This window comes from Marmota flaviventris, chromosome 12 (assembly GCF_047511675.1).
Source record: "Marmota flaviventris isolate mMarFla1 chromosome 12, mMarFla1.hap1, whole genome shotgun sequence".
Taxonomy (NCBI): Eukaryota; Metazoa; Chordata; class Mammalia; order Rodentia; family Sciuridae; genus Marmota; species Marmota flaviventris.
Genome location: NC_092509.1, coordinates 33,608,758 through 33,632,624, shown reverse-complemented (window position 1 = coordinate 33,632,624; position 23,867 = coordinate 33,608,758). Strand labels below are relative to the sequence as shown.

The following is a 23,867-nucleotide window of genomic DNA, read 5'->3' as shown; positions in this document are numbered from 1 at the left end:
AATTTTAGAGCACTTATTCCACATGTACTGACTTCTACATTTAATGAATCTGATTTTAAAGTCAATGGATAAGAAAAACATGAACCATCAAACTATTACTTTATGGTAACTTTCCTGATGACAAGTATTATTTTAAGTTAGTTCCTTTGAACTTCCTAATATATGTGCTATTTACTAAAAATTGTACCTGTTCTGCCATATTAAGTCCGAAATTTAACCAGTGGCTACTTTTTTTTTTTAAATGATCACCAAAAAGGAGGGAAAAAAAAAAAAAAGAGATCCACCTGGGCAAAACTTAAAGACATTCTTAATCTAATCAAATTAAGCAGGCTTATTGCCCTTGATTTTAATGCACAAATTTTTGCAAAATTATTGCAAGTTCAGTTGTCTTTGTGCATTTATACAAGACAGCAAAACAGATATAGAGTTTAATCAGTTTAATTATGACTGGCCATTTAAATGACAGAAAATCAGTTGAACTGGCTATCTGGTAATCTGTAAACCTCTTCTAAATACCTCAAGATCTTTGCCTGAATTTTTCTCTTTTAAATTGCATATCAATGTATTGTAGAAACAGCTTTAGTGCAATAAAGCTTATTTTGATCTTTTAATGTAAAAAAGGGGGGAAATTATAGATTTTCAAAAATATGTGCTAACTCTTCCAAGGTGCTAATGAATCAGCTTTGGCCTTTAGACTAGTAAACATTCAAGAAAAGTTGTTTTATAGGTTGTTTTGTTAATTTCCTTGAATATATCAAATAACATGTCCCCAATGCCCATACATTTTATTTTTGCAATTTCATTTTTTTTTTCAGTTTCATCACAACTATAGAGTCAGATTCTACACAAATGCTACCCTGTTGCAAGTCACAATAAAGGGCACAATCAGAAAAACACAGAATTGTCAACAGACACCAAACTCTTGGTGACCTTGACTGCAGGCTCCAGGAGAAATTCCAACACCCACCAGCAAAGGTTACACTTATGGCTGTGAATCTAGCAAATGCCTGAAAAGTCACCCAAAACATGCCAACCATGTCTTTTTCAGTAGACAAACTGTTTGGCTTGTACTGAAAAATCTCTGATGACATTCCTATGAATGTGATTTAGAAAATAAAAATCACAGAGTAGAAAGAAAGTCTTTTTGATTAACCAGTCTTAATGGCTAGAATCCCATTCCAGAATTTGAAGACCATTTTCCAAAATAAGAAAACCAGACCATCTCTATATGGAGTTGGTAACTTTTGTTTGCTGGGGTTTTTCCTAGTACACTCTATATGCCATTTTTTCCACTGGATTCTATTAAGTTTTCTTCACTTTTAAATCAACAGCAGCATTAAGTTAATGAAAGCCGCTCAATAAATACCTAAATCACTTATTTACTAGAGTATACATCTATTTCCTAAGGTGTAAATCCTTCAAAACTACAGTGCAATACAGCAGGAAAATCTCAAGCAACTTCTCAATATATGTTTTTCTGATGCGCTGGCAGCTACAGGGGAGGGCTTTGGATATCAGCCACACTGTTTGCTTTTAACAACAGGAATGGGCAGTGCAGCTGTCTATGATACAGAAACTTGAACCTACGTGACATGCAACAGGGTAAACACTACTAGGGAAATAATACAGATGACATTAATCTTTGCCCTTTACAGAGTAGCTGTGAAGTTATTTGGTCCTGATGTTCTGTGGAACGGGGCAGTACTTGAGTCCACAGAATGTAAATGGGGAGTAGGATATGCCTTGGTGCAAGTGAGAAATAAGCAGATTCCAGTCAGCCTTGGGATCCAGGAAATTTCCTGTTGGGTCCCTAAGGCTACCAGTCAATAAAATTTTAAGCAGACTATCATTCTGCCACTGCTTACATTTTATTATAGTAGGCAATTTTCAGTTGAACTGGAAATTGCCTAATGACTCAAAAGCTAAACGGTTTTTAAATTATTGGCTGTGTTACTGAGTTGAGAATTGGCTTCTGGTGATTCCAAAGTGACAGCTAAGAAGTTTCACACACTCATTACATTGAAGGGACAATCAACGTCTCTATTAAAGTCTACAAAAATACATTTCCCAGAAGGGTTCAATCACCAATCAAAGGAAACCACAAACACAATTAGCAGCACCAGGTCTCCAGACAGTAATGATTTTTGTTTACAGGAATTACTGAATATGCTGCTCTCATCGGCCAAAATTCACTCCTCCTTCCTGGTACCTGTGTGTCTAATTGTCAAAGTAAGGATACATTGTTGTAAAATAATTGCCAAGTTGCTTAAAAGTGTCTTCTATCTTTTAAAAAGATTGGGTTTGGGATACATTAGAATAAAGCTCAAAGGGCAAGGAGACGGAATTAATTCACAAACTCGATGTAATTTGCTGGGAGCATGCCCGTTCTCCCAGTTCTCTGCACTGTGCCATACATCCAGCCGTCATCGATGGGCTGCACGTTGACGATGTAGTCGCCATCTCGGAAGGAGACCTCATCCTCATCCTGGGCACTGTAATCGTACATAGCTCGGTAGGTCCTCTGAGGAGGCAAGAAGGAATGACACAATGAGTACCAGGACTGTCACAGCCACACATGCTAGCTACAGCAGACCCTCCCACACATAGAGCAAGACCAGGAAGGACTTCCAGGATGTTGCATTGGGGAAATCTGTAAACCAGAGTCTAACATCTAATTGTGTTGATCTTCACTTTATCAGTCTAAGAGTAAGGGGGGAACTTAACATTGGAGGGTCAGAGCAGAGATAAAGACAACAGAATAGCTAGAAAAGACAGTGAGGAAAGACAATCATCATCATCATCGTCGTCGTCGTCATTGTCACCATCATCATCTAGCCTTCAAAGGTAGGCTTTGAAACAATAAAGCTGACTTCCCCAGTTTCAGATGGTCCCAGAAACTAGATTATGTAGATTCTCCCTGTTCCATAGTCTCCAGATGACAAACCCATCACAGCGGCAGACAGGCCCTGAACCCACTGCCCCTCTGCTACTGGTCCCTCCTAATAGAGTCAAGGAATCTTTCCTAAATAGGTAATAAGAATTTCTGTTTCCCTTTTTTAAAAAAAATGTAAAACAAATTTTTTAAAAAATTATATACTCCCTTTACAGTTGTTGTATCACAATGATAGAAACGTAATATAAAAATGTTCTGAATATGGAGGTTCATATAACTAAATCCTTGTTATAATGAGGAATTTTGAGTATTCCTATATTCATTTTTGTTTAACAATAAGAATTTAGCTAATACTAACCACCAGAAAATCTCAAAAACAGCATTCATGGGCTGAGGAAACCGGCTGGGACGTCAAGACACTTGTACCAATTATCTTACAGCTTAGAAAAGTGGCATGTTCCTAAGTGTTTGACAAAGGCCAAGGGACTGTGATAGGGCTGGGAAAAGCCATTTCAGTATGAGAGGCGAAGCATAACTTGATGACCTCAAGTACTGCTTCCAAACTTAACACTGAATTAATCTATCAAGATTTCAAGATTTCTGATGGCCGGGCACAGTGGTGCATGGCTGTAATCCCAGCAGCTCAGGAGGCTGAGGCAGGAGGATCTTTAGTTCAAAGCCAGCCTCAGCAACCTTGAGGTGCTAAGCAACTCATTGAGACCCTGTCTCTAATAAAATACAAAATAGGGCTAGGGATGTGGCTCAATGGTCAATTCCCGGTAATTGATGATCATCAATTACCCAAGTTCAATCCCCACTACTTCACCTCCCGCAAAAAAAAAAAGACTTCAAAGATTTCAAGATTTTCAACAGGGGGACTTGAAGACCTTTTTTTCTCCAAAAATACATCTTTAACTGACACATAGTAATTGTACAAATTTATGGGCTACAGTGCAGCCCATTTTGAAGCATGTCTACAATGCATCATGATCAGATCAGGGTAACTGGCAGATCTATCACCCCAGACATTTATCAATTCTTTGTGTTGGGAACATTCAAAATCCTATTAGCTATTTTAGTAGAATTATATCAGCTCCATGGCCATCTTGATGATCATCAAGGTTAACTCATTAATATGACCATTAAATATTTGTACCTTTTTAGTCCTAAATGAAGATTCTATAATTGACTAATACCAATCATGATCACATTAAGATGTCTAACTAATAGATTTCTTGTACGTTTGATTATTTCATACAATGCCTACTAATGCCTTCCTTTCTGAAAGCTTTATCTATATATTTTTGGCATTCCTTTGAAAGAGTTGTATAAATGGCAACAAGTCACCATTGATCTCCAATGCTCCATCAGCATTTCAAATGTATTCCATGTGCATTTGTATTTTTGAGGTAAAATGGGAAGACCAGGTAGGAACACTTTAAATGACACTTACTAGATTTGGTGAGTGCTGCATAGACCTCATGGATGACACACTGGTCTGGTGCATGTACCCATAGCCTTGGGAATGGCTTTGCTGGTAAGCTCCAGGGAGAACAGGCGCTGCACATGAAACACACACACAGATTCCACAGAGTTAGCTTCAAAACACCCCTCCCCAATGAACCCTCAAAGAGGCTTCATGCTCTGCTAGAAGCTTCAGAAAACAAATGCTTTTGGCAGTGTCATGTGAAATTTGAGTAGCAGTGTTATAAGCAATCTCTTGATTAGTCCAAATCTCAGTAATTAAGGACATATTTTTTTTAAAAAAAATCAGTTAAGCATGCAGCAGATTATATTTTAAATATTTTATTACTCTTATAGATACTATGTTAAAATGATGTAAACACAAAACAAAAATTTCCAATAATCCCTTAACAAAATCATGTTTTTATTTGTACATGTCATTCTTTTAGGCATTTTCCAAAATAAAAATAAGAATGTTAAAGGAATTTAATTAGTTTGCCAAACCAATAGCAGAATATCAATATTTTCAGAGAGATTCTCATATAATGGATACTTTCAATATTAAGATATACAGCTGAATGTTACATTAACAAAGATGATAAATAAAACATATGTTTAGCGATGTATGACTGCTCAGTAATTATCAGTACAAAGTTTATACCCTTTAAATAAAACTTTATATAGAATACATGAATTCTCCTTTTTGACTATAAGTCATGACTAAGTAAGTTATTTGAGTATTTTTTTACTAAAGCCTGAGGAACAAGACCACTTAAAGAATTTCATACACATTATCTATGTTTAAAAAAAAAAAAAAAAAGAAAGAAAGAAAAAGTATCTTCCAGGCATGATGGTGCACATCTGTAATCTCAGTGACTCGGGAGGCTGAGGCAGGAGGATAGCAAGTTCAAGACCACCCTCAGCAATTCACCCTAAGCAACTTAGTGAGACCCTGTATCAAAATAAAAATTAATAAGTTCTGGGGATATATCTCAGTGGTTGAGCACCCCTGAGTTCAATCCCCAGCACCAAACAAACAAACAAAAAGGGATCAAATGAGATTTACTCAGTTTGTGCTGTCCTCACCACCAATTATGGCACTCAAAACACACGGTTTCTGTTTTGAAGAACTTTGAAAAAAACTCTGATTTCTAGAGAAACCAACACAGAAGTTATATAAAATCTCAACAAAATCAAAAGACATAGTTTCATGTGTTTCTCTATATATTTAAATATCTGTAACCAGAAAACAGCTATAAATGAAGGTAATTTAGTAGCATGCCCTTCATTGTTTTGAAAAAGTATATATTACATTAATAAAGGTTATACTAAATATGTGTTATTAAATCCCTAATAGTTTTCCACTTTCATTTAACCAAGTTGCAAGATATAGTAATTGTAATGGGTTGATTTTTTGAAGACAGGTTTTATAATAAAAGAAATCAGCAGATCTAATTCTTGGGTGTTATAATACTTCACAAATAAATTTATTCTAATGACACACAAGATCATTGATACTTTAAAGTATCTTACTGATCAGAAAATTATAAAACCTTGCTGTGTTCCCTCAATATTGAATAGGGATTCTTTTAATAGTTCTTGAGTGAATTTATGTTACAAACTGGTACGAATTTTATTTAACGTCAAGATAAGGCATCTAAGAGGAATTGCCAAGATCTTTACATAGTGTACATTGTAAAGTTATTAAAATAGCATTAAACACCAAATACTTCAGAAAACAGCACTTTTCAAGATTATCAACACAACTTAAATATTTCATGTCAAGAGATGTTAAGGAAATTGTCAAAATCCACTCACAATGAAAAATCAAGAAATTTCCATAAATATTTAGGTCCCCTTACATAGCTGGGTAGAAGGTCTTCTTTGTGTATTGAAGACTGCATTGACTTTCAACTCTCAGCAAATACTTACTAGCTAATGTGCACACAGCTTCTGCATTGCCTGACACATAGTAAGTCTCCGTAATGGCTAATAATTATGACTGTCCACCATGTTCAAGGCATGCCAGGCATAAGAGAAGTGACAAAGACAACTCTCCTGGAGCCAGGATGGTCCTGGGAAACTGGCCCTTTACCCAATTAAGCAAATGGCTCTGGATACTTAGGGCCTTTTCAATGACAAGCATAAATCAGTGATTTTATCCATATACCTGGGTCTGGCAGTTATAAACTTGTTTCTAATCATTTAAACTAGTCATTTCTTCATTAATTATTATTTGAATCTATCTACAAATTCTAAAGATTAAATATAAATGCCTCTGTTCTGTGGTGTACTTAAGAAAATTAAATTCGAATCCATTGTTATACTAATTAACTATGAACTTTACTTTTTTTGGTACAGAGTTAAGGATAAACTGTCTCAAAATATTTTGGAATAATACTTTCAGGGAAGGACATTGAAAAAAAATATGCTAACTCAGAATCTGTAATAGATTTATTTTCACAGTTTATAAATCACAATTCCAATTCTGTTCCTGTGGGTAGTGACCATTCAAGAATGTTCTATTCTTGAATTACATTCTCTAATTTGGGATTTCAAAAATGGTGTGTATATTCAATGGCTGAAATCTGCCCTTCAAAGAGAAGCAGTAGTTATTGTTATTGAGTAAAGTAAAGAAAGTAATGTGTTAGTCCTCAATAGGTGTGGGTTGGAGAGAGCCGGGAGAAAATTTAGAATGAGACACTGCAGAGTAGCTTTTATCCATCTAGCCCTTCTGGTTTCTCTTCATGCTTTTATTGATTATTCTTATTTCTCTCCTTGGCTGAATTACTTAACAAAAAGTTCCTTTGGGGTTATAAAACCTTGTTATCTACTTTATACCCGGTGCAATAAGAAGCTCCTATTAGGAGCTGTGAAAAATATAACTGAGAGCCTAGAGGAATCAACTTAGTAAAAACAAATGTCAGTGCTAAAAGAGGCAAAACATTGCTTTTCTGTAGTTATGCCTCATGGATTTTTTTTTGGAAACAGATAAAACAAGCAAAAGGAAATTTAAAGTGATGGCTTCAAAAATTCAGTTTGTTAAGAATTCAGTTGAAAGATAGTCATTCCACATATGGGATTTCTTCCACGAAATGTAGAATGCAAACTATTTTTCAAAAGGCAAGACATCAGGCTAACTTTGCAACAAACAAGGACATCTTGGAAAAGAGAAAAACACATGGTGTCCTTTCATTAAACTGGTGGTCAGATTTCTTCAGCATTGATATTGAACAAGAAAGGTGCAATGGTATTCCAACCCAAGTGGCTTGAATTTGAGAGTTTTATTTCCACAACATCAAAGCCACAAAACAAGAGCTTTTGTTAACCTAAGACAACAACAAAGCTCAGAAGTTTGACTCAACTTTCATTTCACATTGGTGAGATCATTGACCAGAGATCTGGAAGCTGACAAAAGCACCAAGCGTTTCAGGCAGTCTTTGGGATGTCTTCCTATTCTTATGAAACCAAAATGTCTCCTCCTAGTGCACAGCAGAATTATTCCAAAAACAGCCCATATATATTGCATATATTTTTACACATGTAATTTTTGGGTTTGGGTTTTGTTGTTGTTTTGCAGTGCTGGGAGTGAAGCCAAGGCCTCTACCACCCCCAGTCCCCAATATTTTCATTTAAATGTTTATTTTTAAAGTGGAAAGAAATAAAACTAAAATAAAGAAGTGTGTTGATTTCAAGATCACAAAATAGAAGGTGAGAAGGGAGGAAAACATTTTTAAGAGGTTTAAGAAATCTGGAACTGGGGCTGGGATTGTGGCTCAGTGGTAGAGCACTTGCCTAACACATGTGAGGCACTGTGTTTGATCCTCAGCACCACACAAAAATAAAATAAATATTGTGTTCATCTACAACTAAAAATATATTTTAAAAAATCTGAAACTGAAGAAAAGGAGAAGATCTATGCAAATTTACAGAGATTAAAATTAGTGGATCAAGGATATGAACCCATAGTAAGGGGAGAAAGTTACCCCCAAAGAGGTTCAATTTGGGGGACACACCCATAGCTGGTCAAGGAAGAGAAGGAAGTGTCCTTTCACATGTACAGTGCTTGTATGCTGCTCTTTAATTATCACAACAACTATCCAAAAATAGGTATTGCTCCAACTTGACATAATAGTGAAAAATAATAGAAGTTCAAAAATTAAGCAGGGTGACAACAGAACAATTATTTTTGCTAGGGAAGGCACAGTATAGGTCTCAAGTCATTAAAGACAAGGTGGAAGGCTTAAATGACTACAGACCTCAGTATATGGTCAAAGTCAACTTGTCCAAAAAAAGTCTTTATTGACTATAAATATAACATGAACTGAGAAAATAATTTTGGGGGCTTTCTCCCCTTTATTTTTAAAATCCAGTATAAGGAGAAAATCACTCTTGAAAAGTTTTCCAATAAAGGATACAGGATCCAACGAAATGATCCCCATTATTCTCTAATACCAGTTTTATCAGCTAATGTGTGTCAAAGAAATTAATGTTATGATGTTTTGTTTTGTTTTTAGCACAGGAATCTTTATTTAGACAATTGAAGAGGGATTGCTAAAAGACAAAGTATAAAGGGCTGCTCATTAAAAGTGAATATTAAACAATAAGACAGATTCTAATTAGATCCCATCGAGTTCATGAGCAAGGTGGCCAAGCTAATTGGTAATAAAATAGTTCCACAATGTGGACCTTTAGGCTGAAATATCTCTTAAACACATCATTGAGTTTCATGTCAGAGCTTCAAGTCTTCATGGCAACTAAGTCCCCCCCACAAGCCATAAATGGGCACTAAAACCATGGAGTTGATCCCTAATCTAACAACAAGATGCTATTTATTAGTCTGAGAGAATTCTTAACACTATAAAAATTTTTCTTTCTCTGAAGAAAACAGAAACAAGCCAGATTACTTCTAGGTTTTAGTTTGTTGGTTTTTAATGACAAGTTATGAATAGATTACTACCTAAGGAACAGGCTTACTGCATGATAAACCGGGAATTAATAGACTTTAACAGAAAAATGATATGATCCACAGGTGAGTAAAAACCATCATGTTTAAAGACACACCTGATCATCATCATAATCCAAACTAATCGCTCAATCTTTGGAAATATGCAAAAAAATAAAATTCATCAACATTTCATATATTAAATTTTCCACCCCAGCAGGGTCCATGAACCATGTGAAGGAATTGTGGGAAGAAACCCGAATTGAAAGGAAGTCCATTAGTGAGAAATTAGAAGGTTAATATGACCACTCCTGGTAAGACAAGTGCCACAAGACCCTGAAGGGACATGGACCCTGCTTCCCAGGGGCTGACCAGAGTAGGAGCTGGTCACCATTAAGAGAGGGGGAATGTGAAGACAAAAACATGTCTTTGCAAAATTAAAACTTCTCTCTCAAGCTAATGCTAGATTTCTGACAATTTCCTCCCTCTACACTACCATATTATTTGTGTTAATCTTCTACTCTTCACTAAATTTAATTACTATATAATAATATAGAATATTATAGAATATAAAATATATATAATTATAGAATATAAAACTAATAAGACCTTTTAAGATTGCAAATCATTCTTATTATGGTAAAGTATACATATCATACAATTTGCCATCTGAACCATTTTTAAGTGTACAGTTCTTTGCCATGAAGTACATTCACATCATTGCACAACCACCAGTCCCTTAAGAAAATATGATTTATATAAAAATAATTAAGCACCTAGGTGCATAGCCCTCTGGAAGTTAACAAGGAAAATTTGTAAATAAGATTTCACTTCCCCAAGAATACAAAATAGGCAAACAGTAAAAGTTAAATAAGATAAATGCTCACAATTAGGGGGACCAATTCAGTTTGCTCAGGGCATACCCAGTTTTCGCACAGAGAGTTGGGCTTCCTAGGAACACCCTTAGTCTGAGGCAATTTGGGACATCCAATTCCCCTATTTAGAGTGTGCCAGGCCCTGTATTTAGCATGTCATGTGCAAAAACTGGTGTGAATGTCACCATGATCTTCATTTTACAGAAATAGTATATGAAGGTTAGTGAGGTTAAGGAACCAGGTAGAAATCAGAGCTGGCTGGGAACCAGGTTTTAGTGTCAGTGGTCCAAACTCTTGACTGTACCACACCAAAATGATGTTGGAAGACATGGCAAGACGGGGTAAGATCCATTTCAAAATAACCACTGTGGATTCAGGAAGTGCAAGAGTACTGTGGTCTGGAGAGCAGAAAAACTTCCAGGAGTGACTGAGGACATGATCTGAAGTCTGAAGACAAGGCAGTCCATCTTATCTGCTGGGGGCTGGCAGGAGTGGGAGGGAGAGAAAGACAAACAACTTGAAGGTTAAGAGCTCAGGTTGAGCAGCCAGTCAGGCTTGCTAGGCTCACAGAGGTTCCTCTATTTGTCACTGGCTTATGTTGTGGTTGGGGGTTCAGTTTTGGGCAATAAACCCAATGAAAAAGCTGACGCTTGTGTGGTTGATCAAACAAGCCAGAACATCTCCGGAAGAGACCATAGTAGCAATCATTCCTTCACTTTTGGAAAAGGAAGCTCAGATCACTTCTGAAGCAAGAGATTACAGGGTTTTTGTTGTTTGTTTGTTTGTTTGTTTTTGTCATTTTGGACTCTGAAAAGTCTAAAAGAAAGGGAAAGAGGGAATGAGGAGGGAGAGAAAAAGATTGATTTTTCTTTCTTCTTCCCACTGACAATACCATTCTATTTTGTCCAGGGAAATTATCAAGTCATTCATCTTTCTCTATATGAATAATTTCAAGTTTATGTCCAATAAACATCACAGCTCCTAATGCAACTTTGACTACTTTCCAACTGAGCAATGACTACCCCCATTATGATGACACCCAACATTGAAAATCATTTTGTACAATACCCAAAAAAATGCACCCCAGGACAGCATCAAAATAGTGATCAGCATTACTGCCACAGACATATTAAGGATTTAGTTGAACATATAATTAAATATAAGATACAATTGAACCATTTTCTTCCCTAAATTTAGATAATCAGGTTTATAACATTGCTTAAAGTATAAATTGAATAATTAAAGAATCTTTATCATCTTTCAACGGCAAAAGGAAATATACCTACATTGTAGTTTTGTATCTAACCTTACATGTTACATTTCAAAGCATCTTATTTATATGTTTGGCTTAGTTATCTAACTACTTCTAAAATATTATTTTGGAGACTCTACAGTTCCTAAGTACTGAAAAAACATAAAATTAGTTACATCTTAAATTATTTGCCAGTTAAATTTGATTATTCCCACAAGCCCAGAAAAGCAGTACATTGTGATTTCAAAGCTAAGTGGTTTTTCTCTAGGAAAAAAAATGAGTCTGTGAATATTCTCTGACAGAACTGAACTAAGACATAATATGGTTTAAGTAGGACTAGACACTTCAGGTTTAAGAATGCCTGCTATTTTGCTTAAGAATAATCTAGCCAAATTACCCCTGTATTTGGATTTGAATTTCAACTTGCATTCTTTTTCTTTCTCAGAGATGCTGCTTATTTTAGCTATTTAAGCTGGGATAAACTCTCCAACTTGTAACTCTAATTCAAACCACTAATATAAGTAGGATCATTGCTATAAAAAGGGAACTAATTTCTGTCCCAAATTAGAGTCTTTAATGATATTTCCATGGCACATGGTCCTTAACGGTATGTAGACACACATATGCACTATCCCCAAAGAATAAGAAAATAAAGAATGTAGAGTATGGAGACAGCTTCTCTTTCTCCCAATAGCTCAGCTTCACAGGAAACGTATTTCCTCATGCTCTACTGCTTGCTACTTGAAGAATCAGCTGCCTCTTCCTCACAGGCATCTCAGACCCTCTGAACCTTGGCCAATCAATGGAAGTCAGACATGCATCCTCAAACAAATGCTGCTCATTACGACCTGACCCCTTCCTCCACGCAAAAAGGGAAACTTACAACCTTTCATTTCATTTCAATGAAGAGAGAGAATATGAGTTTCTCTAAAGCTTCAAATTCAAGCAGAAGCCTGAAGGTTTTTCTTGACGGAGGAACAGAAATAAATTTTTCTAATAATTTATAATGTGTACCTTCCATGGGCTCTATGTACTGGTTAGATGCTTAGGTTTAATCATGCAATAGTCTACTAGTTGGATTTCATATTAAAAAGGAACAGTAAGTCATCAGTAAGTCATTGATTACTTTTATCACAGAAATTTATTTTATAATCAACTCTTCAAATCTTCCTAAACACAAAACATCACGTTTGGGTGAGATAAGAACAAACGTCTCAAATTCAGTTTGAACATAACAATACTCAAGTATGGTTGGGAAGTAGCAGAACTGAGATTCTCTGGTTGAATGAATTTTCTTTGGAAATGCTCCTTTAGGAAGAAGTTGGATATTTTGGGGAGAGAGAAGTAGAGTCAGGGGTCACCAATTAGTAATGATAAAATTAAACTAGTGTCTAAAATAGAAATATTAGCAAATTTTTTGAATGAAGATGAATACTTCTAAATCAGAAGTGTATTTTCTTTTCCTTTTTTAAAAAATAAATTAGATAGTATATTTAAGGTTTAAAACATGATAGTATAGGATATATAAAGATAGATAGTAAAATCATTACTGGAATGAAGTAGATTAACATATCTATCATCTCACACAGTTACTTTGTATATATATATAAGAAAAGCAGCTAAAATCTACTTGACAAAAATCCCTAATAAAGTACATTTTTATTAGCTGTGGTCCTTCTATTGTGTAGATCTCTAGGCTTGCTCATGCTGCAGACCTGCTAGCCTATACCCTCTGACCATCATTTCCCCATCCCCTCCCTCACCACCATCATGGCAACCCTTGTAATATTCTCTATTTCTGTATATTTAAACTCTTTTTTTAAAAAATATTTTTTTCTGCACATAACCTTGGGCAATATTTTTCTTTCTGTGTCTGGCTTATTTCAGTTAGTCCTCCAAGTTCATCTCTGTTGTGGCAAATATCAGGATCTTCATTTTTTAAGGCTGAATATGGATGTGTTACATGTTCTTTATTCACCCATTGATTGGTATTTAGGTTGTTTTTATATCTTAATGATTGGGAGGGAATAATGCTACACTGGGGACATGGAAATTCAGACAGCTTTACATAGTAAGTGATTTAATCTCTTTTGTTTATATACCCAGAGGAGGAATTGCTGGGTCATATGGTTGTTCTATTTTTACTTTCTTAGCAACCTCCATATTGTTTTCCCTAATGACTGTAACAATACATTCCCACCAACAGTGAATCCGTTTCCTTTTCCAGGAGTAGATTATCTAGTAGGCAGTTCTGTTTATCTAATTTAAAAGCTATGCTTATGATTAAAAACCAAAAACCCTGAACCAGTGGCAAGATGCCATCTATAAAATCATAAAAACTGATTTATTGTTGATTTTTCTCTTCTCACTCATGAGAAGAGAAAAATCAACAAAAAAATTAATGCAAACACTAGGCAAATAATTGTGACTTTGCAGATATTATTCATATTGAGAGATTTGGAAATAATGCTGGTTAGATATATATCCATCATTTTCAAAATATATTAATAGCTTATTATTACATTGTACCTGTGCTTAATATTTCTGTTCTCAATGTAATGATAAATTTATCTTTTAAGGATGTCTACTGTCCTGAGAAACTCAACACATCCCTGTGACCTACACTGTGCCTAGGTATGAGAGGAGCTGCTCTCGCCCTGTATTTCCTTCCCTTCATCATTCATTTACTGAGCACTCCTGGTCCTGTGCTAAAGTACCAAGATGAAAGCCATGACACATTCACTCCCTGTCCCATGGAGTTCCTGATCTCAATAACCAGAGTACACGGAGATAAAGGCCATAATAAAGGAGGGATGATTCTAGAATTCTGATGAGCACATTTATTTTGTGAGTCCCTACTGAGTCCTACAGAATCACAAGAAAAATAAACCATTGGGGTGAGAAGTATTTATATGAGAACAGAAGTACTAACATTGGAATCATTTACTGCTTTCCCAGTTATGAAAGATCATTGGCTGACTCTGGCTTAGACAGCGGTCACAATAGTATGTTCCAGTTGGATTTTTTTAGTTTTCGGTGGACACAATATCTTTGTTTGTATGTGGTGCTGAGGATCGAACCCCGGCCGCACACATGCCAGGTGAGCATGCTACCGCTTGAGCCACATCCCCAGCCCAAGATTATTGCTTTTTTTTTTTAAAAAAAAAAAAAAGCAAAAATCTGCAAGTGGTATGATTATTCTCAAATCAAATTAGCTTTAATTAGACAATAAAACTAATGTGAAGTTGCATTGATTGGGTATGGGTATCAAAGCAAATTCTTTACATTTTGGGTTAAACTTAGACTTGTGCATATTTATGTACTCAACAATATTTATTGGGTATCTATAATCCAGGTGCTGATTGCAGAATTTCTATATCAAAGAAATAGAAAGCAGACAAAAAGATTATATTCTAATAGAGTTTTATTCTGGGGGAGACAGATACTATACGAATTAATGAACACTAATAAAATGGCAGTGGTAAAAAGAGTTTAGGAGAAAAATAAAGCAGGGAATAGGGAGTTATGGGCGTGTGTGGGATGAGCGGTCCAGGAGAGTCTTCATGATTACGTGGCATCTAATCAGAGACCCGGAGGAAGTGAGCAAGGCACAACACTGGGGGAGTATTCCAGAAAAGGGCCCAGTGATTGCAAAGGCTCAGGGTGAGAGGACTTCTGTCGTCCTAAAGTAGCCAGGAGGGCTGTATGGCTAGAGGCCGATGGAAGATGCAATCAGAGATATGATCAAGGACGAGGGAGACTTATCACCAGATCATGCAATCCCTTGTAGATTATAAATTTGGGGTTAAGTCTAAGAGTGACTGCAAGCCATTAGAATATGTTGAACAAGGCTGTAATGAGATCAGGTGTAGATTTTTCAAGGATCATTTTGCCAATGGGGTGAGGTCAGCCCAATGCAGGTAAGAATAGAATCATAAAGACCAGGAGCATATTTTACAATCACAGTGAAACAGGATGGTGATTCTCTCTGGGTGCAACCGAAGGGGTGATAGGTGACTGGATTGGGGATTTTGAAGATAGAGCCATCAGTTTTATAGATGGATCAGATGTGAAGTGTGAGAGGAAGAAAGGTGATAAAGTTGATTCCCAGGTTCCTTCCCCAATATTAGCTGGGGGGTGAACACAAAGAACAGGCGAGGATTTTTTTTTTTTTTTTTTTGGCGGGGGGAGATAGGAAATAAGTTCTTGGTTTCAGATATAAGATCTGAGATGCCCATTAAACACCCTGAAATTGGATATTTCATGTGGAGTCTGAAAGCTGTTATAGTAGGAAGGTGCTTTGGTTTGATGTCTCTGCTCTTTTACCTAAATGAAAAATGTCAAGGATAAGGGACATTGTAACACTGGACATAAAAATCCACAGTGCCGTTTCTATACAATTGGCTCCTCTGGAGGACTGCTAAGAAGGCCTCCTGTTCTCTTGATGCCCAAGTAGTCATTCCCTCAGTAGCATCTAAACCACCTAAGGCAGCCCAGATTCTCAGAAAACACTCAGAGTACCTACAAGTCTAGTTACTGGTCCTCTAAAGAGCCTGTAAATCTCCAGCAGGAGAAAGCCCAAGAAAAGTGCCCTAGGGTTACATGCAACTGAATTCTGTCTCTGCAGAGGTTGAGCTCAGCCCTACCTACCCTCTGGTTCTGGGCTCTTCTTCAGCCCATGTGAAGACACACACAGCCTAGGCTGAAGAGGCATCAAGCCACACCAAGTCCCCAATATGCTACACTCTCTCCTATGCCATTTTTTCTGCCTAAAACACTCCTTACCCTGTTCTCTGCCTGGCTAATTCTGATCCTGGATAATACTCCCTCATGACACCTTCCTGAGTGCAATGATTTTCGCCATCTGGTTCACCTAATAGAATACAATGAGCTCTTTGAAGACAATAGATGTATTTCTTTTATATGTGGGTTCCCAGCATCTCACACATACGGGAGAGAATCAATATTTGTCGTCTGAGCAAATGGAGCAATGGGTACCACTAAAACAGGAGGGCAAATGGCTACCTAATGAGCTCACTGCCCTCTTGGCACCATTTGGATGATAGGTTGAGTTCCAGAATGTTCTGAAGCAACTCTTACAAGTTAATCTCTTTTGAAGACATATTAAGTGAGATACAGCGCTAGAAGCACAGCCCAGCTAAGCTAGGTTAAACCCCACAGAATTCAGAAACTTGCTTTGGGTCAGTGAAGGCAGGACTAGGTCATTCCAATAAGATTCTTTCACAGCAAAATGACAAAGTTCACAAGGCTGCAAAACTGAAAATGTCTATTTCGAAAAGTGCATCTGTTTTTCATTTCACTCCTATACCCTTTTATGCTCCAGAGGAAAACAGAAACACGTAAAGTACCTGAAGCCAAACGGAACACGAGCTCCAACTGAGGAGGGTAAACGTGGGCTGAGATTGCGAACACATAAAAATACTCACAATGACAAAAAAAAATACACAAGTTAAGGGAAACCAAAGGAATACAAAGCAATACCAGGAGGCAGAGCCCCGGTGCAGGCAAAGTGAAGACAAACACAAAGATCAAAGGCAACCTCACAGCGAAATAAGCAGACACCAGCAGGATTATTTCCACCAGAGGAGCCGTGTGTCAAACGAAAAATAAGTTAAACTAAACTAATACCAAAAGGCAATAAAGATAATTTCAAATAATACTATTCAAGAATCAAAACACAACTGGATCAAGTTTAAATAAAAGCTTCTGTTATTGAATCAAAGTAACACAGTAGAGATGTCAAATGAAAACCCTTTGGTAACTTAATACATTAGAGAGTCGAATCGAGAATAGAGAAAGCCCAGGAGGATCACAGAAGGGAACGAAAATATTCAGGAATCAAAGCAAGATGAGAAAATATCATGAGAAACACAGAACTGAGACAATGATCAGACCTTCAAGGGGAAGGTTTAACTGTTAATGCTCTGAAAACCCAACATTGAAGATGAACACATTGTATTTTTGCCTCTGGGGAATAAGCCAAATGTTTCAACCTTTTGTCCTAACAATCCGAATTTCTTCTATCTCATGAGAAGGACCCCAAAACTGTGAACTCACAGCTGCCCATCAATTCATAAAGTCAAACAGATTGCTTTCAGAACAGAAATACATTCTCACAGGTAGAAGAAAGAGAAAGGAAAAAATTAACTTAATTGTATGGCACTTAGCTTAAGAAACATCAGGTATTCCTTACTATCATGTATATCTAAAAAGAATTTTAAAGAAGAAGAAGAAGAAATATCAGTTATTCTTGTTCTACACAGATGAGAAATGAGCTGATCAGGCCAAATGACCTCTAGTGGACCTAATCCAAGCAGTGAGCGTCAGGATTCAAGCCTAGTGTCCTCTCCCCCTGCTCAGTATCCTGTCCCTGTCACACAAGCCACTCCACAGCAAGAAGATGACCAAATCTTAAAGGACAGCTTCTTGGGATATGATGCATTTTATTATATAAAATCCTAACCACATTTAAAGAAATCCACAAAATCTAGAAGAAAACATAGCATTTTGAAATACTTAAGAACGTTTTCTTTTTTCTTCATCTTACTCCTAACAAGTGTTGTTATAAAACACTTTTCAATTTCTTGGGTAGAGTTTAAGTAAGTGCATATGATTAACTGTTACTTCTAAAGACATTAAAGATTTCTATCAAAGAGCTGTCCTCACCATAAAAGTCTCTTTCTATACCACCCACTCCTCCTTACCAGAGCTCCAGAGCATGCATTTCAAAGGAGACCCTACATTTCAAAGTCTCTGAAAAGTCTTCGATACTACTACTTCTCTTCCCTACCAGAAAAATTAAAAAGTAAAAAACCCCACTGGGAATGTTTCTACTTTAGGTTGTTTTTTTTTTTTTTTTTTTTTTTCTCTTTAAGCTATGTTTTAATGTCCTTAAAACATATCTAAACATCATCAAAACAAAAGCATAAGAATTTCCTTCCAAGTCTTCTATAAGAGAATATTATTCACAAAAGTAAATATATTTACATTGTATTCATAGGGATTTGTTTGTTTTGGTACTGCGATTGAATCCTCGGGTACTCTGCCACTAAGCCACTTCCCCAGCCCTTTTTATTTTTTGAGACAGGGCCTTACTATGTTGCTTAGGGCCTCACTAAGTTGCTGAGGCTGGCCTCAAACTTGTGATCCTCCTGCCTCAGCCTCCCAGTGCTGGGATTACAGGTGTGCACCACCATGTCCAACTTGGTTTGAAAATATTAATTTGGCCATTTCATTCTGCCACCAAGCATTTGGTGAGTGCTTATTCTAAGTGTTGTACACAAAACAGAAAACAAAACCACCAATACTCCGGCCCACACAGGGCTTACAGGCTAGCCAGGAAGAGATGAACAAACATAGACATCAATACACAATGTCTCGGGTGGCATCGGCTACAGTGAAGCAGGGTGAAAGGACAGATAGCAGGAGAAGGGTGCTGTCGGTCTCTGGGACATAGAGTCTCTGATAAAATGTCAACAGAGAAGAAACTTAAAGAAAAATGGGGCTGGGCAAGCGAATACCTGGGGTAGGAAAGAGGGGCTGAGGCAGTAAGTGCAGAGGCCCCGGATGGGAATTTCCTTGGAAAGTTCGAATCAGGCAAGGAGATGAGTGTCACTGCAGCCTGTGAGTGACAGAATGGCACATGAATGCTGAATAGTAGACAGGGCCCAAGATCAAAGAGGGGGCATGTAGGCAATGGTGAGGAGTTGGGTGTTTTTCAGAATGAAATGGTAGCAGAAGAGCCATATCTGACTTGGGTTTTGAAGGAGTTAAGACAAAATGTGCCTCATGGGTATGTTGATTATTTATAGCTGATGTCACTGGGGGACCTGTAACTTCCAAAAGGGCCTGATGGCCTGACTCTCCCTGCAAGGGCAAGCCTTAAAGATGCTCTGGGGAATGGTGTCTTTCCATACCAGGGCTGTAAAAAAGCCTTGATCACCAGATACCAGTAACTGGGGCTTCAGTGAACCTGGACAGACTCTGAAGTGACCCTTACCTTCCACTGGCTTCTACTCCCCCTGTTCATCTCCTAGTGGCATCCTAAGAATTTTACTATCCCAGGGCAGCTCTTCATTTATCCCCAGCTATTCCTTCACAAATATATTGTCCTTTGTCTAAAAAGGATAAAAGCTTCATGCTTTGGTCATTTCACTTGGGACATTTAATAAAACTTTTTTTTTTTTTTTTTTGCGTTTTGCTCATTCATGAGCTTTTGTATTCATGGGGTTCCTAGATTCGAACAAAGAGCCCACATAAGAACTAAGCAGGGTAGCAGGGACCTCTCTCCCTTGCTATTTCAAAAAGGTGATTCTGCCTGACAGCTGGAAAACTGATCAGAGCAGGGGGTTGCAGAAGTGGGAAACCATTCAGGAGGGGACTGAGGTCATCCAAATGATAGGGCAATGGCTGAAATGAGGGTAGCAGCCATGGAGGTAAGGACAGCACTCAGATTCTGGATGCTTCTGCCATGAGAAAGCAACGAGATTTGTTAATGGATTCCATGTGGGGTATGAGTAAAGCATGAGAGCTGAGATTGATGCCACAGAGGTTGGCTTCGGTGCCTGGAGAGTTTCACTTACCACTTAGTGACCTGGGAGGATGGTGGAGTGGGGGAGGTAGCCTTCATGTATTATGTTCATTATGTCACTAGTCATTTGAATGTAGGCATGAGGTGCCATGGGAAGATTGTGCTTTGTTTCACTTCAGATAAAGGAAATTAGGAGCATTTACCCACACGTCCTAAATTCTTCTCAAATGAATAGTCTTGTGGGTATCACATGGCTCTGTTGATGTCATAAACTTACCGGTACATTTCAACTTCTGCTTCATGCTTCAGTATCTACTTTCAAAACTAGGAACTATTACTGAAGTCAGAAGATGTTCATCTTCTAACAGGTGACTCTGCATGACAAAAATTCACCAATGCAGTCTTTTGAGTCACTGAGTCATCTGTGTCTGCCAAAAAAAAATCTGGCCCCTGTCACCTTCTCCAGAGACTGAAGTTCTCCCATTTCAAAGACAAATGTAATTATTCCCTCTTAACTGTGAATCAACTTCTAATACAAATGCTAGAGATTCATCTATACTTTCTTTTAATGGAGACATTTTCTCATCCTGTTTGGCTTAATATAGAGTCTTCTCACAAGAAATAATTAGGGGAAGAAAAGTAAAAAAGGAATGGTGCTTTGAGAAAAGAAAAAGGTCGTAAACAACTAACAGCAGTAGGTTTTTACAGCCTTGGAAGAAAGAATGTAATGAGATCAGAGCTCACCTGGAATCATCTGCTGGTACAGAGGCTGTTAAGGAGTCTTCAGGAGATATCTCCAATTCTCCCTCTCTACACAAGTTTATCAAGATCACAGGTTTGGACGATGATTTCCAAATTTATCTCCAGTGCAGCCTTCTCCTTTGAACTCTGATTGCTTCTCTGACACCTCCATTTGCATGTCTTAATGACACACTGTCATGGTGTCTTAGCCTATCAGAAACATTCTGCTCACAAAGTCTGTAGGTCTAATTAACTTTGGCATTCACTTCTCAGCTCAAATATCCCTTCCCCAAAGAAGTTGTCCCTGACATCAAGGCCAGATGGAATTGTCCTGTTACACATCTTGTAGCCCCCATCCCATCTCCATATCCTGAACTCTGTCTGTGATTGCTTATTATTTAGGTAAGTATTTGCTTACTACCTGGGTTCCCCTCCAGATGTGAAGCCCTGTATAGCCAGTCCATTTCTCCTGTGCTCATTGCTCTAAGCAATGTAGACCCAAACTCTTGGCTAGTGTACACGAGCACTCAATGAACATTTGGAGAATAAATGAACGAATACTGTGCTGGTGTATACAGACCTGAAGTAAGAGATTGAAGCCAAGACTCTATGGTGCATTACCTTCGGGAAAGACTCCAACTCCAATACACTGAACAGAGTCATATTAAATAAGGTTGATCCAAATGAGTATGTATATTTTCTTGGGGCTTATTTATCTCATCAAGCATCAACATTATTCTGTACCTCTGAAACCACAAAGCACACTAAATGGGGAAATCTGTAAGACCAAGTTTAAAAAAAAAATCAGTAAGTTACTGAACCTTTTGTTAGTAAATCATACACCGAAAGGGGAGACCTTCTCATTGGTATTGTAAGTACAATAAAACAAAATTGGTTTACAACTATTTATTTGGCAATATAAAGAAAAGACAACCTTCAAAACTTTCTACAAGGCTAAAGCTAGTCTGAATTTTTAATTTGAGATATATAGAATATAAGCTCATTGGGGTTTTATTGAAATGAATGCAGAAATTGGATACATAATGACGAGAGCTTTCATAGTTTCCTATTACCGCCCCACCACCCCACCCCTCCCCCAACCCCATCCCTCCCCCCACCCTGGCATTAAACTGCTCATTTTCAAAATCTCCTGGATTTTAGCAATATGACCTTTGTGGTTTAAAAGGAAATTCAGTATTCTGTTGGCCTGACAGGCCTGTCCCCCTCCTCACTACACTAAAATCTAAGGGCAATAGGGGAGGGGCGACTTATATTTGTCCTTTAGGAACAGCTTTATCAGCGGGATCAGCTTTAACACCCCAAAGAAATCATGATCTAATCTGCCAGCTTGGATGCAGAAAAGAGGAGAAGGTACAGGAAAAGAGTAGGTAAATAAAATAGAAGATTATTAAAAATCAATAGTATTTTCCATTTTCAAAAAATCTCATATCCTAAGTTTCATACTCAATTTCTTTTTGGCAAGACCTACCTCTGTCTGCAAATTTATATCAATATTTAAACACGCGCCAATTCATGATAATCTCTTAGCTACTGAAATATTACAGTAAGATTGATTTTTTTTCCCTTAATGGAAATCAGATACAAACTATGCAGAATTCAAGTTTCCATTGTGACTGTGTAAATCTGTCACATACAACTCCTGTGGAACAGACACATAGCAAGCCCCAAGACCCTATTATAGTTACAAATTCCTGTATAGTAATAGGAAAAATATTGTGAAGACAGGAAAAAAAAAACTTACATGCAAAAAATGCAAATTAGTAGTTTTTTAAAAAAAGACTCAACTTTGTAAATTTAATGTTAAAATTTCAAGTGAATCAGACTGAATGTTTGTGAAAAGGTGAAAAATATATGTTAAAAATGCTCTCGTGACACATTTTTAAAGTGAATTAATTTTTTTGGTAAGTGGCTACGGTTTGATACCTCCTTCATCGGACGGTCTTGTGACCTCACTGCAGCCTGAAAAGCTAGGGTAAATCTCGGAGATTTCGGACTTGTCATCTCCCAGACCTGTACCAAAAGTACTGCTCGAATGCGATCGAGACCGCTGTCTCCTATATTGACTCGCCTTTTCTACATTGGAAGGAAAATATTCAGACATGTGATTAAGTGACTCAAAGAACAATGACATTAATTAAAATCTCAGTGGGAAAGAAAAACAATCCCTTATTAAATAATAATCCAAAATCTCAGTAAGTTTCTAATCATCTATTCCCAAACTTCAGTATGCATTAAATCTACTACATAAATGACTTAAAGGTTATTTATACTCATTTGAAGTCTAGATTTTAAAGGAGATATTAACAGATAGGAAATTGACAAGGACTAAGAAAACACTGGCAAACTAATAAATTTCTATCAAGCATAACATCTGGTTATAAATAATTGCTTTCCAAAAATGTCACCAGGCATGCGGTACTTGTCTTTTCTTTATTCTTAGAAAATTAAATGACACAGCTCAGCTAACTGTGTGGATCAAATTAGCTATTTGAGTATTAGAATCCCTACATTACATTGGACCCACAATTTTATTAACATCAACAACTAAATTTAGAGTAAAATCAGAGGGTAGAGCAAGATTTTAATGATAAATCTATGGTATTATATTGTATAAAATAACTGTATAGCTGTCAAACCTTTTTCAGACCTCATTTGCTAAACACGGTCTGAAAAGTCTGAAATGTCATCTATCACTATATTCAAACTATTCATTTTTTCCTTTCATTATATACATGCCACCTAAATGAAAAGCCAAGCTTCCTATGGAAACTATTCATTTTACATGTAAAAGCTCAGAGAGAAATTTCAAATTCTTGCAAGTCTATTCAAGATATTTATGACACTACACAGGAAACCTTTCTACCATTCCACATATTATTTTAAAAATCTATCTTTAAAATATTGTTACTGTGTATTTCATAAAAGCCTGGTGCAATCCAAATAATTTACTGCATTTGTAAGCCCAGAAAGCCTATTAAATAATATTCACTAATCAAAAGCAAATGTAAGTAAGCTCTAGACACATTTTTAAATGAATCGAGGACAAACAAATCTAGAATTTATTAAAAAGCTCCTTTGCAAGTTTTACTTTCATAAATAATTAATGGTATTTTAAAGTAGCAGAG

The 23,867-nt window shown here is 36.9% G+C and overlaps 1 protein-coding gene across 3 annotated transcripts in view; it reads right to left on the bottom strand.

Moving 5' to 3' along the window:
- Positions 1-435: 435 nt before the first annotated feature.
- The window catches only part of Nebl (nebulette), a 336,213-nt gene continuing 312,781 nt past the window's right edge, over positions 436-23,867 (bottom strand). For 2 of the 3 annotated variants that reach the window (XM_027928590.2, XM_034636804.2), the window contains 2 exons: positions 4,347-4,453; positions 436-2,521 (listed from right to left, as the gene is read on the bottom strand). In XM_027928590.2, the coding sequence (XP_027784391.1) occupies positions 2,345-2,521; positions 4,347-4,453 (284 nt within the window). In that variant the 3' untranslated portion in view covers positions 436-2,344. Of the gene's footprint in view, positions 2,522-4,346; positions 4,454-22,665; positions 22,816-23,867 lie in introns of all 3 variants that reach the window. The other variant, XM_027928589.2, reaches the window with a different exon arrangement.